This window comes from Helianthus annuus, chromosome 10 (assembly GCF_002127325.2).
Source record: "Helianthus annuus cultivar XRQ/B chromosome 10, HanXRQr2.0-SUNRISE, whole genome shotgun sequence".
NCBI classification, from domain to species: Eukaryota; Viridiplantae; Streptophyta; class Magnoliopsida; order Asterales; family Asteraceae; genus Helianthus; species Helianthus annuus.
Genome location: NC_035442.2, coordinates 132,339,643 through 132,361,661, shown reverse-complemented (window position 1 = coordinate 132,361,661; position 22,019 = coordinate 132,339,643). Strand labels below are relative to the sequence as shown.

Sequence of the window (22,019 nt, the reverse complement as noted above, 5' to 3'; positions counted from 1 at the left end):
ACAAACCACCTTGCCTCTGCTAATCCCCAAATCATTGAAGATGCTTTTCGTATAGCCACCGAACTTAACAACAACTGCGTTCTTCATGGAACCTTTGACAAGGTTTCAACAAAGAGTGCACGCCAAGCTACAATTGACTCTTCTGATGAGCCCAAACCCTCCCAGTCGTCTAAGAAAAACCAAGGCAAGAAGCGGAAGGCTTCGAGCCAAAATTGTGCGGTCGTCACTCCGCCAAACCCACAACCCCTTCAAACCGTGACTGCTTTTACCAACAATGAAACTCCACGCAAGGTTTACACTGGAACGCAACCGAAGTGTGGCAAATGCCAGTATCAGCAGCCTCCAAACGTACAATGTCGAAAGTGCGACAAGTGTGGCCGAGGTGGGCATACTGCTCCATACTGCCGCTTCCCACCTCATACCCACCAAAACCAAGCCCTTTTAGCTCCGAATCAAGTCGCCCATGCGCGAGCATGCTACACGTGTGGTGATACCAACCATATGGCCAACGTGTGCCCTCAACGATACCAGCCACAACCACCTCGACAGCAGCAACCGCAGCCTCAACAACAACAGCAACAGGTCCAAGAACCCGCTAGAGGTCGAGCTTTCCTTCTCACCACTGCTCAGGCTCAAAACGCGAACGACGTCATTACTGGTACATTTCTCGTTAACCATGTCTATGCTTCATGCTTATTTGATACTGGTGCCGATAAAAGTTTTGTGTCGTTAGAATTCGAGTCCTTGCTCAAGTGTAAACGCTCTAAGTTGCCAAAATCTTTCGCTGTCGAAGTCGCTAATGGTAAAACAGTCGTTGTCAATTCTGTTCTCTCCAACTGCTCGTTGATTCTAAACGATCATACGTTTTCAATCGATCTCATACCTATGCAAATGGGTAGTTTCGACGTCATAGTAGGTATGGACAGGCTTAGGCAAGTTCGTGCTGAAGTTGTCTGTTCCGAGAAGTTTATTCGCTTACCTCTTCCAAACGGTGACTCTCTACACGTCTATGGTGAAAAGCCTTCTCAAGGCCTTAAGCTTATGTCGTGTATCAAAGCAAACAAATGCTTACGCAAGGGTACCTTCGTCTTTCTCGCCCACATCGTGGAAAAGAAGGAGAAAGGCCCAAGCATAAGCGACGTGCCTGTTGTACGCGACTTCCCGGATGTATTTCCCGACGATCTTCCTGGTCCGCCTCCTGCTCGTTCTGTCGATTTCCGCATCGATTTAGTGCCTGGTGCTACGCCTGTCGCTAAGTCTCCTGATGTGCGTGAAGTGTGTTATATTTTTTATGAGTATTTAAGCCCCTTTTTACACTTTTAGCCAAGTTTTAAATTTATAAAACACGATATTTACTAACACTAAACACACATATGGGCAAGTGCACCCATCGTGGACGTAGTATAGTGTTGGTAAGATACCGAGGTCGTCCAAGGACACAAGAGCTTTTAATACCGGTTTATCCTCAACGTCTAATCAAATCAAAAAGGTTAGAGAAATGTTTTTAAACTAAGAAAATAAAAACTAACTAAGTGCTGAAAAATAAAAATAAAATAAAAACAGATAGACAAGATGAATCACTTGGATCCGACACGTGTATTAGTATAACCTTTGATTATTTTCGCACTTTTGCACTTGTTTAAGAGATTATCTTAGTTATTGTAGTAGGCCCCTCTTTTGAAGGCGACGTTACCCTCAACCCAGTAGTTTGAGTCAGCAAGGATACAATCCTAAAGGGTCGGATTATTGAAAAATAATGAATTAAGTTATTAATGCAAATTGTGGTAGGCCCCGCTTTTGGCTGTGACGTTACCCTCGGCTAAGTAGTCTGAGTCAGCAGGGATACAGTCCTAAATAGCCGGGTTATAGTATTAATAGTAGTTAACTTATGAGGGGGTCAAAGAGTTTGGATCCCCGCCATCCAATACCTATGGGCATTGAAGGAGATCCTACTAAATTTGACCCAGGTCCCAAGCAGGACCTCTAAACGCTGAACAAGGGCAAGACCCTTACCAAACCGTTCCCTTAACCCCCGACCAGGTAGCCAACATACCTCCATATAGACCGTGGAGATATGAATGGTGAAAATCTTTTATTTTATATAGACAGTAAAATAATGCCAAGACACCACGGACAAACGATAAGGAAAGATCACCTTCAACATAAGTAACTAGTTATTAAAGTCATTAATACAAAACCAAATAAAAAGTGCAAAAGATTAAAAATAAAAAGTATTATACTAAACACTTGTCTTCACCAAGTGATGTAAGAGACTTAGGCAAACATGGCCTTGATTGTCAAGAACTCTTACGATCAATCTTGGATCCCGAGACGACTCACACACTCTACGATGGACAATGGATGATGGTGGTGGATGATGGTGTTATGGTGGTGGTGGGTGGTGGATGAAGTGTGAGAGAGGTGGTGTGCCAAGGGATGAGAGAGAATGAAGCCAAGCTCCTCTATTTATAGGCTGAACAGAAGGCTGGACACGGCCCCGTGTCCGCTGGACACGGCCCCGTGCCCGTCTGACACTCTCTCTCCTCATTAATTGTAATTGCGAATTACAATTAATGCGCCTGCTGTACTTTCACCACGCCCCCGTGCCTGCTGGACACGGCCCCGTGGTGGGCAATGGAAGCTTCTACTGGTTTGTCTTTTCTGCTGCTTCCTGGGCACGCCCCCGTGTTCGCTGGACACGGGGCGTGTTCAGACTCTGTTTCTTCTCCTTTGCTTTGGGAGGTGCCGTTGAGGGTCCGGGCAGTCTACTTTTGTTCCTTTTCTTGTATTTATGGTAGAATTAGTTGTCTTTTTGCTTCTTTTGTGATTTTGAGCTCATTTCATCCTGAAAATACAAAAGGAAGACAAAGACACTCTTTTTCCAACATTAGTACTTAAAAAGGGTTAGTTTTATGCCTTAATTGATGTGATTTATATGTTGCATTTTACACACATCAAATACCCCCACACTTGAACTTTTGCTTGTCCTCAAGCAAAACTCTTTAAATGTGGCTTACACTCCCAAATGGAATAGGTAGAAGAGAAGTTTTTAGCTTGTCCTAGAGTGTCGGGAATCCAAGGTCTTTATAAGTTTTATTTTTATTTATTTACAATCCTATTCGTTATGGTTTATTTTGAACTTTTCATAAGATAAATTACTTATTTGGGCATAGCATGCCTTATTAAAATTCCATTTATATACAAGTTCACATACCTCACGGGAGATCACTCAACACTCGGTCGAAGGTGTATATTTTTAGTGAATCACTCGAGAGCGGCATGGAACTTACGCCTTCCATAGGCTTGCCAAGCAATCAATCCTCCTCCTTTTTAACTTTTTACCTTTGTAAATATCAAGAGGACTTTTGGGGTGAAGGGTTAGGCTTGGGTTAAAGGTGGGTGGTTGGTTAGTGGTTAGTAAAAAGGGCGAAAATCGTAACAAGCGTCGGTTTTCATGAAGTACCTTGTTTTTAGTGAATTTTTTTTTATTTTGAAGTATTTCTCCAAACAAGCTTTTATAGCTTTTGTTTGTTTTTGACTTCATCATCATTTTTTTTTTTAATTTTTTTTTTCATCGTCACATAAAAAGGTGAGTTTACGAAAAAGCGAGCTTGTTACTAAAATAAATGGTGAAAAAAAATAAAAAGGTTTTTGGTGGGTAAAAAGGGTTTTGGGGTAGTGAAATGAAAGGTTTAGGCTCAATGGGGCTATCTAGGGGGATTTTGGGTAGGTAAAAAAAAATAAAAAATAATGGTTTTGAAAGAAAAATGGTTAGTCCTAATGCCTTCATCATTTACTTACTTGGGTTTAAGTTGGTAAGGACCGGGAATGTATCGTCGTGGCAAGTTCTAGATTTGTAAGAACCAAGCGGCTATTCACACAAGAAACGAAAAATGAGCATTTAGTCTAAATATGTATATTTTATGCTCAATAAAGGCTCAAAACTCACTTTTGTGGGAATGGGTTTTTATGTGATCAAGTATATATAATCGAATTTTTTAACTAAGCTTGTCATGCCGTTTCATAATTTTCTTATGTTGGTTCTTTTTATCATGACGCTATCGGTTGTAAACTTGTAAAAATATAACCTTTTTAGAACTTGTTATTCCCAACTTAAACTAAGACAAGTAAATAAAAAATGAAAAAGTTTTTGAAAAATTTTGGGGTGTTTAGCGGTTCCAATAGAGTTTTGTGTAAGGCTTGTGTTTAGGATTTTGCAAAATTTCAAGGTTTTAGCATCCCCCCCACACTTAAATTACACATTGTCCTCAATGTGTCCAAAAATAATGTTTTTGGTTGATTAGAATGTGTAAAAGTGTGTTTAAAAGCAAAGGTTTATGTCACTGGCAGTCTGGACACGACCCCGTGTCCATTGGACACGGCCCCGTGGTGAACTGCCAGTAACGAAAACTTACAGAAGGTGAACACGGGGGCGTGTCGGCTGGACACGGCCTCGTGTCTGGCAAAAAATTGCAGGTCAGTAGCCAAACAGCAGATCTAGGAGATGAACACGGGGGCGTGTCGGCTGGACACGTCCCCGTGTGGACAGTCTGTTAGCCTGAAAAACAGGTTTTGTCTCCTGGTTTCTCCATCATAGGGCTGCAAGTGCTAATGTTTAGCACTCTAACCCTCGCATTGCACCTGTTTAAACACTAAATACCAACCAAACAAGCACAAACCATCCTAAATTACCATCGTCAAGCATCATCCAAACATAAAGTAAAAATAAAACAAAGATAAAAAGTAGTTAGAGAAAGTAAATTGTTCGACAAATGGCACGCAGGCCATGAATTGTTTGATAGATAGAAGGGCACTTAAACCTGTGGGCTCATCACCAACTAGCCCCTTGTTCCTTCAAGCCTCCTACTCCATGTCTTCATCACTACCATCACCTCCACCCCCGTGCCTCGCCATGTACTCCCGGATGCTACCGATATCATCTTGTATATCGTTAATGTTGCGTTCGATAGCTCCAACCCGGTGGTGTGTGTTGTTGGCGAGATTGTAGGTGTTCCTTGTGCACATGAGGTTTTCCTGCAAAAGATCATGTAAACTTTGAAAGTTAGGAAAACCACCTCCTTGAGAGGAGGATTGGCCCGGATCGCCTTGGGGTGGGTACTGAAAATGGGGATGTGGTGCATGAAGAACTAGAGCCTCTTGCGGGTTCCATGCATAGCCTTGCGTCCTCTGAAAGCTCACCGTCCCGTCCTCCGCTTCATAAAGCAAGTTCATGGATCGGCAAATGTGATAATCGACCCGTCCCGACCATGGACTCCTTTCGAAGGACCTTGGGATATTCGTGAAGTGCTTGAAAAGACGGTACACCCATCCTCCGAAGAAGATTGGTGTAGGAGCATGAGCAAGGCGGTTTAGGTGCATGTTTCGCAGTAGGAGGTATGGAACATCGAGAGGCTTCTGGTTGTAGATGCAGTGAAGGACGACCAAATCTTTCAACCCAACAACGCCACTACTGTCGTGGCGTTGGTTCAGCGAGTACGATAGGAGCCTGTGAATGTATCGGTATAGCGGGTCCCTCAGTTTGGTGCTTTTGGTGCTGCTCGGGTTGTAGATTCCTTCACCTATTTGAGCCCATGCGGCTTGGCGTTCAGTTGCATCCAAGTCTCGTAATCCCCCAGTATTCTCTTCATTCCCCGCTTCCTCTTCGCTATATAGCCCAATGATGGCTCCAAACTGTGCCATGGAGGTTCTAAACGTGGTCCCTCCACATCGAAATTCGACCGCCTCATGGTCAAACGGTTCGCGCCTCGAGTTGAAAATGAAGGTGCTGTAGAACTCCATCGTGCATTGATGTACCGACCGTAGTCGGGTGGTCAATGCGACATGCAGTGGACCCCTCACAATGTTGTTGAAGCGGTCAAGTTGATTCACCATGGTTAGCAAATCAGTACACGCCCGCCTTGGGTACTCTTCCGGTCTTGTTTGTAGAACCTCGTACCGTGCCCTAGCGTCCAGTTCATTTGCGTTAAACCTTGTGAATTTCGACATCTGAAAAGAATACATAAAAAGTTAGCACGAAACAAGAAAAATCAGAGCGAAACTGCAAACAGTGGGCTGGACACGGCCCCGTGTCCAGGCGTCTGTAACCCAAAAATTCCATTTTTCGTCCCGGTTTCGAAAACCTGAAAATTTTTAGCCCAATAGTAGCGGTTTCCCCCGAAAATGAAACCCTAAGTGTCATTTTTCCCAAATCAAACCGTTTACCCTTTCAATTTCGTGTTTTTCGGTTCAAGAACAAGGGTTTGGTGTTTTAGTTGGAAATCGGACAAATCTATCAACAATACTTGTCTATTTACTTTCTATTACTCTACTCTAAACTACTACTAACAAATTTCATCAAAAATTTTGAGTTCGATCCGGATGAACATGAAGAACCCTAGATTTTTCCCCAATTTTTGATGTTTTAACTACATGCAAGTAACTAATCTAACTACTAAGGAGGATAGAATCATACCTTGACGTTGTTAGATTCGGTGGTGACGTTGAAAAACTGCAGAAAATCGCCTCAAACCAGAGAGTTTTCGGCTAAACGGGGCGTGTGGAATGGTGTAACTGATAGGAAAAGAGGGTTTTATCCCGACAGTCACCTCGACACGGCCCCGTGTCCAGCGGACACGGCCCCGTGCCGGGCAAAGTTTTTGAAATTTTTTTTTTTTATATGTGCTCGTGTGCATGCCCCTTATTTCCGAAAAAATGGTTAGAAGATTTACCGGCTTTTAAACGTACACTTACCTGTAACATGTCTGGTATGAGTTTATTCGTTAACCGTTTGAAGTGAGATCTCCTCTTCCTCATCCTCAATGGATCCTCGGTAGAGTTTCAACCGTTGGCCATTGACTTTAAATGGCGTCCCATTTCGAGTTTTAATTTCTACTGCACCGTGTGGAAAAACATGGGTGACTGAAAAAGGTCCTGACCACCTAGATTTTAGCTTACCAGGAAATAACCGAAGTCGTGAATTAAACAATAGAACTTGATCTCCAACCCGAAATTCATTAGATTTAATATATTTATCATGTAAATTTTTCATTCTTTCTTTATAAATTTCGGAGTTAGAATATGCATAATTCCTTAGCTCGTCTAATTCATTTATTTGACAAAATCGATTTTTACCTGCATTTTCTAAATCTAAGTTTACGTTTTTTATTGCCCAGTAGGCTTTGTGAGCTATTTCTACTGGCAAGTGACAACTTTTTCCATAGACGAGTTTATATGGGGTTGTGCCTATAGTGGTTTTAAAAGCAGTTCGAAAAGCCCATAAAGCGTCGTCTAATTTGTCGGCCCATTCTTTTTCATTTATTCCTACGGTTTTTTCAAGTATTCGTTTTAAACCTCGATTAGTCACTTCGGCTTGTCCATTTGTTTGAGGGTGATATGCTGTTGAGACCCGGTGATAGACCCCATACCTTGTTAATATTTTTTCGAGTTGATGATTGCAAAAATGGGTACCTCTATCACTTATTAAAGCCTTTGGTGTCCCGAAACCAGAGAACAGTTTTTTCAGAAATTTTACCACTACTCTTCCATCATTTGTTGGAAGAGCCTCGGCCTCCGCCCATTTAGACAAGTAATCGACTGCCACAAGTATATATTTGTTTCCCTTTGAAGGTGGGAAAGGTCCCATGAAATCGAGTCCCCACACATCAAAGATTTCACAGACGAGAATGCCGTTTTGGGGCATTTCGTTTTTGGAAGAAATATTACCTGATCTCTGGCAGGCATCACATGTCTTCACAAGGTTTTGTGCATCCTTGTAAATGGTTGGCCAGTAAAATCCCGAATCAAATACCTTTCGTGCGGTACTTGTGGCACCATGATGTCCTCTGTATGGACCTTCATGACAATGACGGAGAATTCTTCGTGCTTCATTACCATGGACACACCTTCGGATGAGCTGGTCAGCACACATTTTGAAAAGATAGGGGTCTTCCCAAAAGTAATGCTTTACGTCAGCAAAGAATTTTTTTCTTTGATGATGTGGCCATCCTTTGGTGACTATACCGCTAGCTAAGAAATTAGCGTAGTCGGCATACCATGGTTCTTGTCTACTTTCCATCATTTCCAAGGATTCCGTGGGAAATTTCTCGTTGATTTGCTCGTCTCTGGTTGTCTCCAAAGCTGGGTCTTCTAAGCGCGAGAGATGATCTGCAGCAGTGTTTTCTGCTCCTCTTTTGTCTTTGATTTCAATGTCGAATTCTTGGAGGAGTAGAATCCATCTGATCAAACGGGGTTTTGCGTCTTGCTTCTTGAAGAGGTACCTGATGGCTGCATGGTCTGTATAGACTACTGTTTTAGAAAGAACAAGATAAGAACGAAATTTATCAAAAGCAAATACCACTGCTAGTAATTCTTTTTCTGTAGTTGTATAATTTTCTTGTGCGTCATTAAGAGTTTTACTAGCATAATAAATTGGGTGGAAATGCTTTTCTTTCCTTTGTCCCAAGACTGCTCCAACAGCAAAGTCACTTGCATCACACATGATTTCGAAAGGAAATTTCCAATCTGGCGCTATCATGATGGGTGCATTGACTAGCATTTCCTTGAGGGTTAGAAATGCTTGATTGCATTCCTTGTCAAAGATGAAGGGTGCATCTTTTTCAAGTAATTTTGTTAGAGGCCTTGAAATTTTTGAAAAGTCTTTGATAAACCTTCTATAAAATCCGGCATGTCCTAGGAAACTTCTGATTGCTCGCACGGAGGAAGGAGGAGGTAATCGAGAAATAGTCTCTATTTTTGCTCGATCAACTTCCATTCCTTCGCTTGAGATTTTGTGACCGAGTACTATTCCCTCTGTTACCGTGAAATGGCAGTTTTCCCAGTTAAGGGCGAGGTTAGTTTCCTCACATCGGGATAGCATTCGTTCAAGATTATCGAGGCATTGGTCATATGAGTCTCCAAAGATGGAAAAGTCATCCATGAAGACTTCCATTGTCTTTTCGATCATATCATGGAAAATGGCGACCATACAACGTTGGAATGTTGCAGGCGCATTACATAGACCGAATGGCATGCGTCGATATGCGAAAGTTCCGTAGGGACATGTGAAAGTTGTTTTCTCTTGGTCTTCTGGTGCTATCGGTATTTGAAAGTAACCTGAAAAACCATCTAAGAAACAATAAAATTTATGACCGGATAATCTTTCTAACATTTGATCAATGAAGGGCAAAGGAAAGTGGTCTTTCCTTGTCGCTTCATTTAATCGCCTATAATCTATACAAACTCTCCATCCTGTGACGGTTCTTGTTGGTATTAATTCATTTTTCTCGTTAGTTATTACCGTCATACCTCCTTTCTTTGGGACTACTTGAACGGGACTTACCCACGGGCTATCGGAGATAGGGTAAATTAGTCCGGCGTCGAGTAGTTTGATGACTTCATTCTTAACCACTTCATGAACATTGGGGTTCACTCTTCGTTGTGGTTGAATTACCGTTTTGTAGTCATCGTTCATTAAAATTTTGTGCGTGCACATGGAAGGGCTTATTCCTTTAATATCTACAAGCTTCCAAGCGATCGCGTTTTTGTGTTTTTTAAGTAGGTTAACTAATTTCTCTTTTTCTATGTTACTTAATTTAGATGAAATGATTACAGGTAAACTACCATCTTTGCCTAGAAAAGCATATTCCAAACCTTTAGGAAGTTCTTTGATCTCAACGGGTGGGTCTTTGGAAGACACCTTATTTTGTGGCTCATCTAGATTAAGAACCTTAAAGGTTTGTTCTATGGCTATCTCTTCCTCGACAAAGTGGTCTTCTTCGTTGGTTGTATCGGGTGGTTCAGCTTCATCTTCAATTAGGGGGTCATTGTTACCAAAAGGATATTTCATTGAACGCTCAAGATCTATGCTCCTTTTGAATGCCCCTAATTGAAGAGGTAGATTGTTGAATTTCCGGTTTTTCAAAGCTTTATGAGTTTGTACAAAAGGTTTTCCCAAGACTAAGGGGGCGTCATCAAGGATGACGAAGTCGGTTGGGATTACCAATTGATTTGTTTGAACCAAAACATCTTCAACTACACCGATTGATTTCATTACATTTCGATCGGATAGAAAAATGGGTATTTGAAGTGGAGTAAAATCACTAACACTTAATTTTTCAAAAATGTAGTTAGGCATTATGTTAACGCAAAGATCTTTATCAATGGTGATATTACTAATAAATGAATTTTGAAAGAAACATGGAACCGGTGTAATGTTAATTTCAAAAGGATCTTCTTTTATTAGCGAGGTTTGATCATTAGTTAACTTAACACTTACTAAGTCTTTGATTTTAGCACTAGTGTTTAACTCTTTTAAAAACTTGGCATGAGGGGTTATTAAACAATGATTTTCGAAAGTAGGTGACAAGAGATTAATTTCTTCAAAATTAGACTCTTCTTGAATTTTAACATTATTGGACTCACCTTTTTCGTTGTTTAACTCATGTGTCGGTTTTCACTTTCTTGTTCTTCCATTTTTATACTTTCAACTATCTCTACATTATTATCATTTTTTAGCTCTTCTCTTGCGGGATTCCTCTTCCCTTGCGCGAGATTCTTTTATATAACGTTCGATAGTTTTAAGTTTTTCCAATATCCTATTAGTTACTTCGGTGAGAGAAAAAGAATTTGGATCCTCAAAGCTTGAATCCGGTTGTTCGGTCCTTGGTTCCTCATAATTCTCATATGAAGTAGATGGTTCACACCATTGTTCTTCATTGTAAGTATATGATGGATAAGGGTCGAAATTTTGTTCTTCATAGTACTCATATGAGGTGGGTTGTTCACGCCATGGTTCCTCATAATAAGAGTATGAAGCTGGTGGCTAATATGTTGAATCTTCAAAGTATGAGTATGAAGGCTCATACCTTGGTTCATCAAAATATGAGTATGAGGGAGTAGGTTCATACCTTTGGTCTTCATAGGATGTGTATGAAGTTGATGGCTCGTACCTGGGCTCCTCATAATGGTTGTATGAATTGGATGGTTGATATGAGTTATTATATTGAACCGAGCGTGCGTTACGACAATTAGTGCAATAATTACCCCTATAATCATCCTCATCATAGGTGTAGTTGTAACCTCTTGAGTATTGATCCATAAGAATCACTCAACAGACCACAACTGAGTCTCGGGACCAGAAAACAAAAATAAGACGGAAACAGAAGCTGGACACGGCCCCGTGTTGGGTGAACACGGCCCCGTGTTCAGGGTCTGTATCTGGGCGTTTTAATTAAAGTTACTGGTCACGTTGAGCACGGGGGCGTGTTCAGTGAGCACGGCCCCGTGGCCAGACTCTGTATCTGGATATTTAACTAAAAATATGCAGCACGGGGGCGTGTTCAGTGAGCACGGCCCCGTGTTCAGGCTACTGTAAATGCAAAACTAAACTAAAATGCAGAAAAAATGCGCGCGTTTTAAAAAGGTTTTGAAAAAACTGATTAGGCCGTCGATTTTAAGCTTTCTTAAAATCCTTGTGTCCCCGGCAACGGCGCCAAAAACTTGATGTGCGTGAAGTGTGTTATATTTTTGATGAGTATTTTAGCCCCTTTTTACACTTTTAGCCAAGTTTTAAATTTATAAAACACGATATTTACTAACACTAAACACACATATGGGCAAGTGCACCCATCGTGGACGTAGTATAGTGTTGGTAAGATACCGAGGTCGTCCAAGGACACAAGAGCTTTTAATACCGGTTTATCCTCAACGTCTAATCAAATCAAAAAGGTTAGAGAAATGTTTTTAAACTAAGAAAATAAAAACTAACTAAGTGCTGAAAAATAAAAATAAAATAAAAACAGATAGACAAGATGAATCACTTGGATCCGACACGTGTATTAGTATAACCTTTGATTATTTTCGCACTTTTGCACTTGTTTAAGAGATTATCTTAGTTATTGTAGTAGGCCCCTCTTTTGAAGGCGACGTTACCCTCAACCCAGTAGTTTGAGTCAGCAAGGATACAATCCTAAAGGGTCGGATTATTGAAAGATAATGAATTAAGTTATTAATGCAAATTGTGGTAGGCCCTGCTTTTGGCGGTGACGTTACCCTCGGCTAAGTAGTCTGAGTCAGCAGGGATACAGTCCTAAATAGCCGGGTTATAGTATTAATAGTAGTTAACTTATGAGGGGGTCAAAGAGTTTGGATCCCCGCCATCCAATACCTATGGGCATTGAAGGAGATCCTACTAAATTTGACCCAGGTCCCAAGCAGGACCTCTAAACGCTGAACAAAGGCAAGACCCTTACCAAACCGTTCCCTTAACCCCCGACCAGGTAGCCAACATACCTCCATATAGACCGTGGAGATATGAATGGTGAAAATCTTTTATTTTATATAGACAGTAAAATAATGCCAAGACACCACGGACAAACGATAAGGAAAGATCACCTTCAACATAAGTAACTAGTTATTAAAGTCATTAATACAAAACCAAATAAAAAGTGCAAAAGATTAAAAATAAAAAGTATTATACTAAACACTTGTCTTCACCAAGTGATGTAAGAGACTTAGGCAAACATGGCCTTGATTGTCAAGAACTCTTACGATCAATCTTGGATTCCGAGACGACTCACACACTCTACGATGAACAATGGATGATGGTGGTGGATGATGGTGTTATGGTGGTGGTGGGTGGTGGATGAAGTGTGAGAGAGGTGGTGTGCCAAGGGATGAGAGAGAATGAAGCCAAGCTCCTCTATTTATAGGCTGAACAGAAGGCTGGACACGGCCCCGTGTCCGCTGGACACGGCCCCGTGCCCATCTGACACTCTCTCTCCTCATTAATTGTAATTGCGAATTACAATTAATGCGCCTGCTGTACTTTCACCACGCCCCCGTGCCCGCTGGACACGGCCCCGTGGTGGGCAATGGAAGCTTCTACTGGTTTGTCTTTTCTGCTGCTTCCTGGGCACGCCCCCGTGTTCGCTGGACACGGGGCGTGTTCAGACTCTGTTTCTTCTCCTTTGCTTTGGGAGGTGCCGTTGAGGGTCCGGGCAGTCTACTTTTGTTCCTTTTCTTGTATTTATGGTAGAATTAGTTGTCTTTTTGCTTCTTTTGTGATTTTGAGCTCATTTCATCCTGAAAATACAAAAGGAAGACAAAAACACTCTTTTTCCAACATTAGTACTTAAAAAGGGTTAGTTTTATGCCTTAATTGATGTGATTTATATGTTGCATTTTACACACATCATCTCCCTATCGTTTAGCACCCTCTGAGATGCAAGAGCTCTCGAGTCAACTTCAAGAGCTTCTTGACAAAGGCTTTATACGCCCTAGTACTTCTCCTTGGGGCGCTCCCGTTTTGTTTGTCAAAAAGAAAGATGGATCTTTTCGTATGTGTATTGACTATCGTGAGCTCAACAAGCTTACTATCAAAAACCGATACCCTCTTCCTCGCATTGATGACCTCTTCGATCAATTGCAAGGCGCAACCTGCTTTTCAAAGATCGATCTTCGTTCTGGGTATCATCAACTTCGAGTACTCGAAGAAGATGTACCTAAAACCGCATTCCGTACGCATTATGGTCATTACGAGTTCGTGGTCATGCCCTTTGGTTTGACCAACGCACCTGCTGTTTTCATGGATTTAATGAACCGCGTGTGCAAAGCATACTTGGACCGTTTTGTGATCGTCTTCATTGACGATATTCTCATCTATTCCATAACACAAGAAGAGCATAAGCGACACTTGCACCTCATCCTTGAACTCCTTCGTACTGAACGTCTATACGCCAAATTCTCCAAGTGTGAATTTTGGCTAAAAGAGGTTCAATTCCTTGGTCATACTGTCAACGAACTTGGAATTCACGTTGACCCCGCTAAAATCAAAGCTGTGAAAAATTGGATCGCACCTAAAACTTCGTCTGAAATTCGCTCGTTTCTTGGTCTTGCTGGTTACTATCGTCGTTTTATCTCCAACTTTTCAAAAATCGCTGTTCCTTTGACCTCCTTGACTCAAAAGGAGAGACCTTTTGTTTGGGGTCCCGAACAAGAGGAATCTTTTCAAACGCTCAAGGATATGCTTTGCAATGCTCCTATCCTAACGCTTCCTGATGGTAACAATGATTTTGTCGTGTATTGCGACGCTTCAAACCTCGGCCTTGGTTGTGTCCTTATGCAACGTGACAAGGTTATCGCTTACGCATCGAGACAACTCAAAATTCATGAGAAAAACTATACTACCCACGACCTTGAACTTGGTGCAGTCGTTTTTGCATTGAAGATTTGGCGATACTACCTTTATGGTACTAAATGTGTGGTCTTCACCGACCATAAGAGCCTTCAACACATCTTCAACCAAAAGGAACTAAACATGCGTCAACGTCGTTGGGTGGAATTGTTAAACGACTACGATTGCGAAATCAAATACCACCCAGGTAAAGCGAATGTAGTAGCCGACGCTCTTAGTCGTAAAACTCATGTCAAAAGTATCCGTTGTTTCCAACTCGTCCACGATCTTCAAAATCGCATACGTAACGCTCAGTACACATCCGTTAATGAGGGTAACCTCTACAACGAGATGCAATGTGGTGCTGAAAATAGTCTCGTGTCTAAATCTGATGGCATTTTATACTATCTCAATCGTATCTGGATTCCCAACCGTGATGATCTTCGCAAATTCCTGATGAAGGAGGCCCATAACATGAAGTATTCTATTCACCCTGGTGCCGACAAGATGTACCATGATATGCGTACATCCTATTGGTGGCCTGGAATGAAGAAGGATATAGCCACCTTCGTCTCAAAATGTCTCACATGTTCCAAAGTGAAAGCTGAACATCAACGCCCCTCTGGCTTACTCAAACAACCAAGAATTCCTATGTGGAAATGGGAGAGCATTGCCATGGATTTTATCACTAAGCTCCCTCGCACTACTGCTGGTCATGACAGCATTTGGGTAATCGTTGATCGATTGACCAAGTCAGCTCACTTCCTCCCTATTCGTGAAGATTTCAAAGTCGAGAAATTGGCTAAGGTCTACATGAAGGAGATAATCTGTCGTCATGGTATCCCCATTGACATCATTTCTAATCGTGATGCTCGTTTTACGTCTCGTCTCTGGCAAACTTTTCAATCTGCTATGGGTACTAAACTCAACCTTAGCACTGCCTTCCATCCTCAAACTGACGGTCAAACCGAGCGTACTATCCAAACCTTAGAGGATATGCTTCGTTCATGCGTAATAGATTTTGGTGGCAACTGGGATTCACACTTGCCCTTGGTCGAATTCTCGTACAATAACAGTTATCACGCGAGTATTCAAATGGCACCTTTCGAAGCATTGTATGGTCGCAAGTGCCGTTCGCCTATTTGTTGGCACGAGATTGGTCAAGCCCAAATCACCGGTCCCGAGCTTATACAAGAGACGACGGACAAGATTTTACAGGTTCGAGACAACTTATTGAAAGCCAGGAGCCGACAAAAGAGTTACGCTGACAAGGGATGCAAACCTATGGAATTCGAGACAGGTGACTTAGTGCTTCTCAAGGTATCCCCTTGGAAGGGCGTGGTTCGATTTGGCAAGAAAGGGAAACTCGCACCTCGCTACGTTGGTCCTTTCAAAATTCTCGAGAGGATTGGCGAGGTTGCGTATAGACTGGACCTGCCCGAAGAACTCAGCAATGTACACCCTGTCTTCCACGTGTCCAACTTAAAGAAATGTCTAGCTGACGAAGGACTCCACGTTCCTCTCGAAGACTTGCAAGTCAACGAAACGCTTCACTTTGTGGAAAAACCGGTTGAAATCATGGACCAAGGAACCAAGCAATTGAGGCGCAGTCGAATTCCTATTGTTAAAGTTCGATGGGAAGGAAAACGTGGCGCTGAATTTACTTGGGAGCTCGAAAGAGAAATGAAGTCGAAATATCCTCATCTTTTCCCTACGTCTTCCTAAATTTCGGGACGAAATTTCCTAAAGGAGGGGAGACTGTAACGCCCGGCTATTTTGTACTTTCCATTTATAGAAGGTTTTGTTCGTAATCTATTTTTGGAAACCTTGTACTCTTGTAATTTTTTTCCTTTCTTTGTAATCTTCATCAAATCGAGACTTGGACCATTAATGGAACTGGTATTTTTGTTATGTATATGATGTACGCACTCTAATTAAGCTCGTATGTCCAACTTCGTGAATCAATCTATGTTTGATCATTTCTCTTGGAAACTATGTGTGAACTTGTAATTTAACTAAACTTATGCTTTGAACGTGTTTTGAACAAGAACGACACTTGAATTGATACTTATACGCTCGATTATACTTGGTTTATATTCCTCATGCATAAACATACCTTAAACTATGCTTTTGTGACAAGAATGGTCCTTAAAACACCATAAATCATCAACTACACAACTATAGGGGCCAAAATTGTAAAAAAAAAAGAAACTTGTTTCCTGAACCCAGGTGGCGCGCGGCCCGCGTCCACTAGCCTGGATATCCCAGGCGGGCCGCGTGAGGCTCGTGTCTGCAGACCCCTTGGACAGTCGCGACCAGCCACCATTTTGAGCGGGATTTTTGAGTTTAAACCGTGTTTTGGCTCTTGTAATCACCTCTAATCAACCCTAAACACCTCCTTATAAATACCCAAGCTTCCCCAAGCACTTGGACACTTTCACCACTCTCTAATATCACCAAAACACTCCCAAATTCAAGCAAGAATCTGCATTTTCGGACAGATTCATACCTCTACACTAAACTTGGTATAACTTGCTCATTTCTTGATGAAAACACTTGATTCTTCTTCCTATTTGCTTGGTTAATCATGGAGTTTGATTCCTTGACTTCTCCTTGGAGAAATCAGACCTGGAATTGCTCCGAAATTGACCAAAAACTTTCTGTTTTGTTACAAACTTATGTAAACTTCATCCAACTTGTGTTTGACACAACTCAAGCCAATGTCCTAATGCTTACAACCCCTCTTATGGTTGGTTAAGCATAAAAACATGGTTGAGACATCCAAATCAGGGGTTAAAACCTCATAAACTTTCTGTTTTAATTAGGGTTTTATCCACAAGTAGTGTTCAAGTATGAAACTTGATGAATGTGTGATGGTTGGACTAGCTTGGGCTATCCTTCATAAGAATCCACTCATTACTTGATGTTTTGCTATAGTTTAGTTGTTGTTAATACCATAATACTTGTATGTTCGTGACCCTCCTTGTTGTCTATAACAACAAGTGTAGTGGTGAACAATAGAGGTGCCTAAATGGAAGCTTGTTCTTCCTACCTCATGTATGAACTCTATGACACAAAGAGGTGCCTAAATGGAGACATTAATCTCCTACCTCATGCTTGAATCATAAGACTTGTAATCTATAAAATATATAAGCTATTCTATGTACATACATATATACCTAAGTAACTAAACTTGATGGTAACTTAATAGTTACTTGTCAAGAATATGTTACATCATCTATGACCATGCTCTTGTTACGACTCTAATGGATCTTTGAATCCATGAAATCATACCAACTCTCTTGAGTTCTAATAGTGTCAAGAACAAGGGTTATGTGTACAAGATGATTATTTTTACATATGTTATTTTCTATACATTTTAAACTCCGAATCTATAATCTTCCGTAAACCCCAAACTCACACACCTTGTTTGCCTCGTGTAGAAGGACAAGGTGCTCCAAACTAATCCATCCACCAACTCACTCGCGGGAATTCAAGTAGGAAAAGCTTGCAAAAACCGTGAGTATACTCGTATTCCCCATTTTTTACTTTTATCACTTTTGGGGTGTAACATGTTTATCTATCAACAAACTTACACATGAACATTTTGCTTAAACACATGAACATTCCTATAACATGCTTGTATACGTGATGGCTTGATGCTTTAAACTTGGATTTATCTTATGTGTTGAATTTATCATTAACTTCGTACGAGCCAAACCGTGACATATGTAGCGCTATAGGATTAACGACCCGCCTCTTTATCTTCGGTAATGTCATGAGCATATTGCGTTTCCTTGGTTTGATATGTTAGACACATACCATATTTAAATGCTTATCTTGAATCACATGCTTGCTATGAGGAATTGTTTAAAACTTATCTTTTGCTATGTATGTATCAAACTTGTATACTCGCCTTTGCTTTTGCATTGAATTATTTTAAACATGTTACAGGTTGATGATGACGTTGCTATGAAAAGAAGTAGCGTTGATGCCTAGATACACATATAGACGTTTAGGTTTAATATGTTGTATCAATTTTGTTATGTTGTCATGTTATTTTTCTTAAACTTGTTGTATTTAAATTTCTTGTAATGTTGACAATTTATCTTATGAAATGAAATCGGATTATTTAAATACTTGTCAAAATTATTAGCGTTATGATGTCTCGAGCAATCTTCACACTTCGTCTCATCCCGATGTTTCCGCCATTGGTTGGGGTGTGACATCCGACCATAGGCTCGTCTTGTCGCCATAGCCACCATACGGTACCCCACCCAGCTATATCCACCACCATCACCAAACCCGACCGCCACCTCCGCCACCCCTGAACAAACATCACTATCATCATCCGACCATAACACCATCAACAACCACAAATCCCTCCATATTTTAACGATTATTGCGATTGTTGTGATGTTCGTAAGAAAAATATAGAAGATACGATAGAAAGAGTGAAGGAGAAGTGAGAGCTGGTAGTGGATTTTACCAAATCGCTAAAATTGTTCGCCGCACCACCATCCTCCACCCCTATACACGATAACCGGGGTCACTTGTGGTGAACTTTACCAAATTGCAAAAACCATTGTTGAATAGATGATTCTCATCGGCAATGAACTGAGGCGATGACGACGGAGGTCGACCCTGGTCGCCTCCGTCGTCAGGTTTCATCGTAGTAGATTTTCCTTGTGGTTTGAATTCGAATGTTTAGCTGAAATCTAAAATCGTGTGGATGTTGATTAATTGAGACGGTTATTGTTGGTCAAGTTGAAAGATGTGTGTAGATTGTAAGATATGGATGCAAATTGCAGTTTTTGATGAATTATTGAAGAGATCTGTAGGTTTAGAGTTTAGGCGATGTTGGTGAGGTCGCAGGTGGTAGTTGACAGTCGTTGATGTAGGTGGTGGTCGTAGCAAGTGGCGGTGGTGGCAGTTGGTAACGGTTTTAATGGGTTATAACGGAGGAGAGATGGAATAGGGAAGTGAAATGACAATTTTGCCCTCACACGGGGTCGACGTGACCCCACTTAATGTTTAAATTTAACCTGGTTAGTGCCAAAGGATAGGCGGTGCAATGCGTTTAATACGTAAAGAATTAGAGCGAGTTTAGGTTATTATTTAAAAAAATCAAAGTTATCAGTTAAAACGCTTAAGGTATCGAGCCATGGAAAGACGAAAAGAAACCAAATAGTAGAGATTATTTGTAACAAGTCGTAACTCGACATAAATCAAGTTATTTGCTATAATAAGAAAAAAAACGTAAATAATCCACTTTTCTTTATTATATATATATATATATATATATATATATATATATATATATATATATATGTGTGTGTTAATTAGTAAGTTGATTGTGCAATGTTTTATTGTACCTTTAGCTTAATTAGTGTTTCATGCACTCCATTAAGGATGGGTCGATTTATTTTATATATATCTTTTATAGATGATTATACTCGTTATACCTGAGTGTATCTTATGAAGCATAAATCTGAATTCTTTGGCATTTACAAAGAATTTAGAGCCTATATTAAGACACAACATTTTCGATTGTGATAAGGGGTGAATATACCTCCAATTCTTTTAGCCAGTTACTTGCATCAGATGGTACCATACACCAGGCATCTTGTACCAAAACCCCTCAGTAGAATGGTGTTGTTGAAATGAAACACCACCATCTTATGAAAATTGCTTGCTTGTTTCTTTTATTTGCTAATATTTCAAGTGTTTTTTGGGGAGAAGCACTCCTAACTGCCCAACATGAAAATAATTGGATTCCTACTACTCATAATTCTGGGATGTTTCCTTTTGAGAAACTATATGGCGAACTCCCAGCTTACGATTAGTTAAGGATTTTGGATGTATTTGCTTTGTTCTTCATCCTCGTTAACACAAGACAAATTGTTAAATAAGACAGCATTGTGTATATTTTTTGGTTATGCTAGTGGTTCGAAAGGTTATGGCACTACACATAAAGTATATCATTGTTTTGATCATGTCACTAAGAAGTTGTATGTGTGGAGGCATGTTATCTCCCTCGAGCATATTCCTTTCTATTCAATTCCATCCAAATTGCACGATGTAACAAAGTTAGATCTTTTGGACATTCATTCCTTCACTTGTGATATTGATGCATCTGCTAAACCTGATGGGCTACTAGAACCTAATGGCCTAGTTGAAGTGGATGGGCATGTTTAAGACACCCATACATCACCAAACATAACTTCAGGTCCAATTATACCTAAGAAAACTCTTCGTCTCTTAAAACATCCCCACCACTGGTGGAGGTCCACTCGTGAATGTAAATCCACCAGCCTACCAGATTTTGGCTGTTTTACTTACTCAACTTCGTTTGCTTCCTTTATTGTAAATATACATCAGATATTTGAACTCGAATCATATATATGGGTTGTCTCTAATCCTCTTTGGTGTAATGTTATGGTTGAAGAGCTTATTGCTCTTCATTAGACACAAACATGGGATTTGGTTCCATTACCACCTAGTAAACATGCTATTGGTTGTCGTTGGATATATAAGATTAAAAAGAAGTCTGATAGGTCTGTTGAGTGATATAATGGCGGACTTGTAGCAAAAGGATACTCACAAAAGTATGGTTTGGATTATGAGGAGACATTTGCTCCAGTGGAAAACATGAGTACAGTTCGTAATCTTATAACAGTTGCATGTGTTCGTCAGTGAAAGATTTGTCAAATGGATGTCAAGAATGCCTTTCTGAATGTTGATCTCCACGAGATGGTTTTCATGATCCCTCCTCTAGGAATTTCTCATCAGCCCAGTGAAGTTTGTCGGCTTCAGAAAATGTCATATGGTCTCAAACAAGTTACTCGTGCTTAGTTTGAGAAGTTTTCTACAGTGATTACTTCCGTTGGTTTTGTTCCTAGTAATCACGATTCAACATTGTTTGTTTGATGTATGTGTGACACATTCTATGTGGATGATATAATTATAATTATTACAGGTGAAGATTATGATGTCCTTGAGCCATTGAAGCATGATTTGGCTCACTGGTTTGCGATGAATGATTTGGGCTTGCTACGATATTTTTTGGGAATTGTTTTGGCTCAGTCTAAAAAAGGATACATTCTTTCTCAGACAAAATATTTATCTGATTCGTTTAAGTGGGCACGACTTACTAATAACAGAACTATAGACACCCCTCTTAAGACCAATGCATGTTTTTCTCCTACTAATGGTGTTCCTTTATCTGATCTGAGCCTACATCATACTATTGTAGGTTGTTTGGTTTATCTTACACTTAATCGCCCAGATATAACTCTTGTTGTTCATGTGGTTAGTCAATTTTTCACTGCTCCTACTTCTATTCACAGGGGTGTTGTTCTTCGTATTCTAAGATATACCCGTGGCATTCGGTTTCAGACTCTCTTGTTTCCTTCAACATCTTCTCTAGATTTGCGTGCATATAGCGATGCTAATTGGGATAGCAATCCTAATGATCGTAAATCCACTACTGGTTTTTATGTTTTCATTGGAGATTTGTTAATCTCATAGAAAAGTAAGAAATGGGATGTTGTTTCAAGATGTTCTACTGAGGCTGAGTATCGTGCTATGGCTGTGACTACATGTGAAATTGTTTGGTTGTGTTGGCTTCTTGTATATATAGGAGTTAACATTTCCCAGCCTACTCATCTACATTGTGATAACAAAAGCGTTATGCAGATTGCAAAGAATTCTTTTTTTTTTCACGAGCGAACAAAGCATATTGAGATTGACTGTCATTTCATACGTCATTATTTACAACTTGGGACCATCTTGCTTCCATTTATTCCATCAGCGGACAAACCATTTGTTTCTTGTGTAACAAACTCTC

At 40.5% G+C, this 22,019-nt stretch overlaps 1 protein-coding gene across 1 annotated transcript; it reads left to right on the top strand.

Annotated features, from left to right (window-relative positions):
• Nucleotides 1–501: 501 nt before the first annotated feature.
• LOC110882466 (uncharacterized mitochondrial protein AtMg00810-like) lies at nucleotides 502–21,700 on the top strand. Its single transcript, XM_022130479.1, has 2 exons — nucleotides 502–658; nucleotides 21,150–21,700. The coding sequence occupies exons 1-2, from the start codon at nucleotides 502–504 to the stop codon at nucleotides 21,698–21,700; spliced, it is 708 nt and encodes a 235-aa protein (XP_021986171.1).
• Nucleotides 21,701–22,019: the final 319 nt, after the last annotated feature.

Excerpts from the sequence above, each read along its gene's own strand:
- LOC110882466 (XM_022130479.1), top strand. The coding sequence starts at position 502 with ATGGCCAACGTGTGCCCTCAACGATACCAGCCACAACCACCTCGACAG. Across the intron at positions 659-21,149 it reads CGCGAACGACGTCATTACTG|GTGAAGATTATGATGTCCTT; the intron begins GTACATTTCTCG and ends TAATTATTACAG.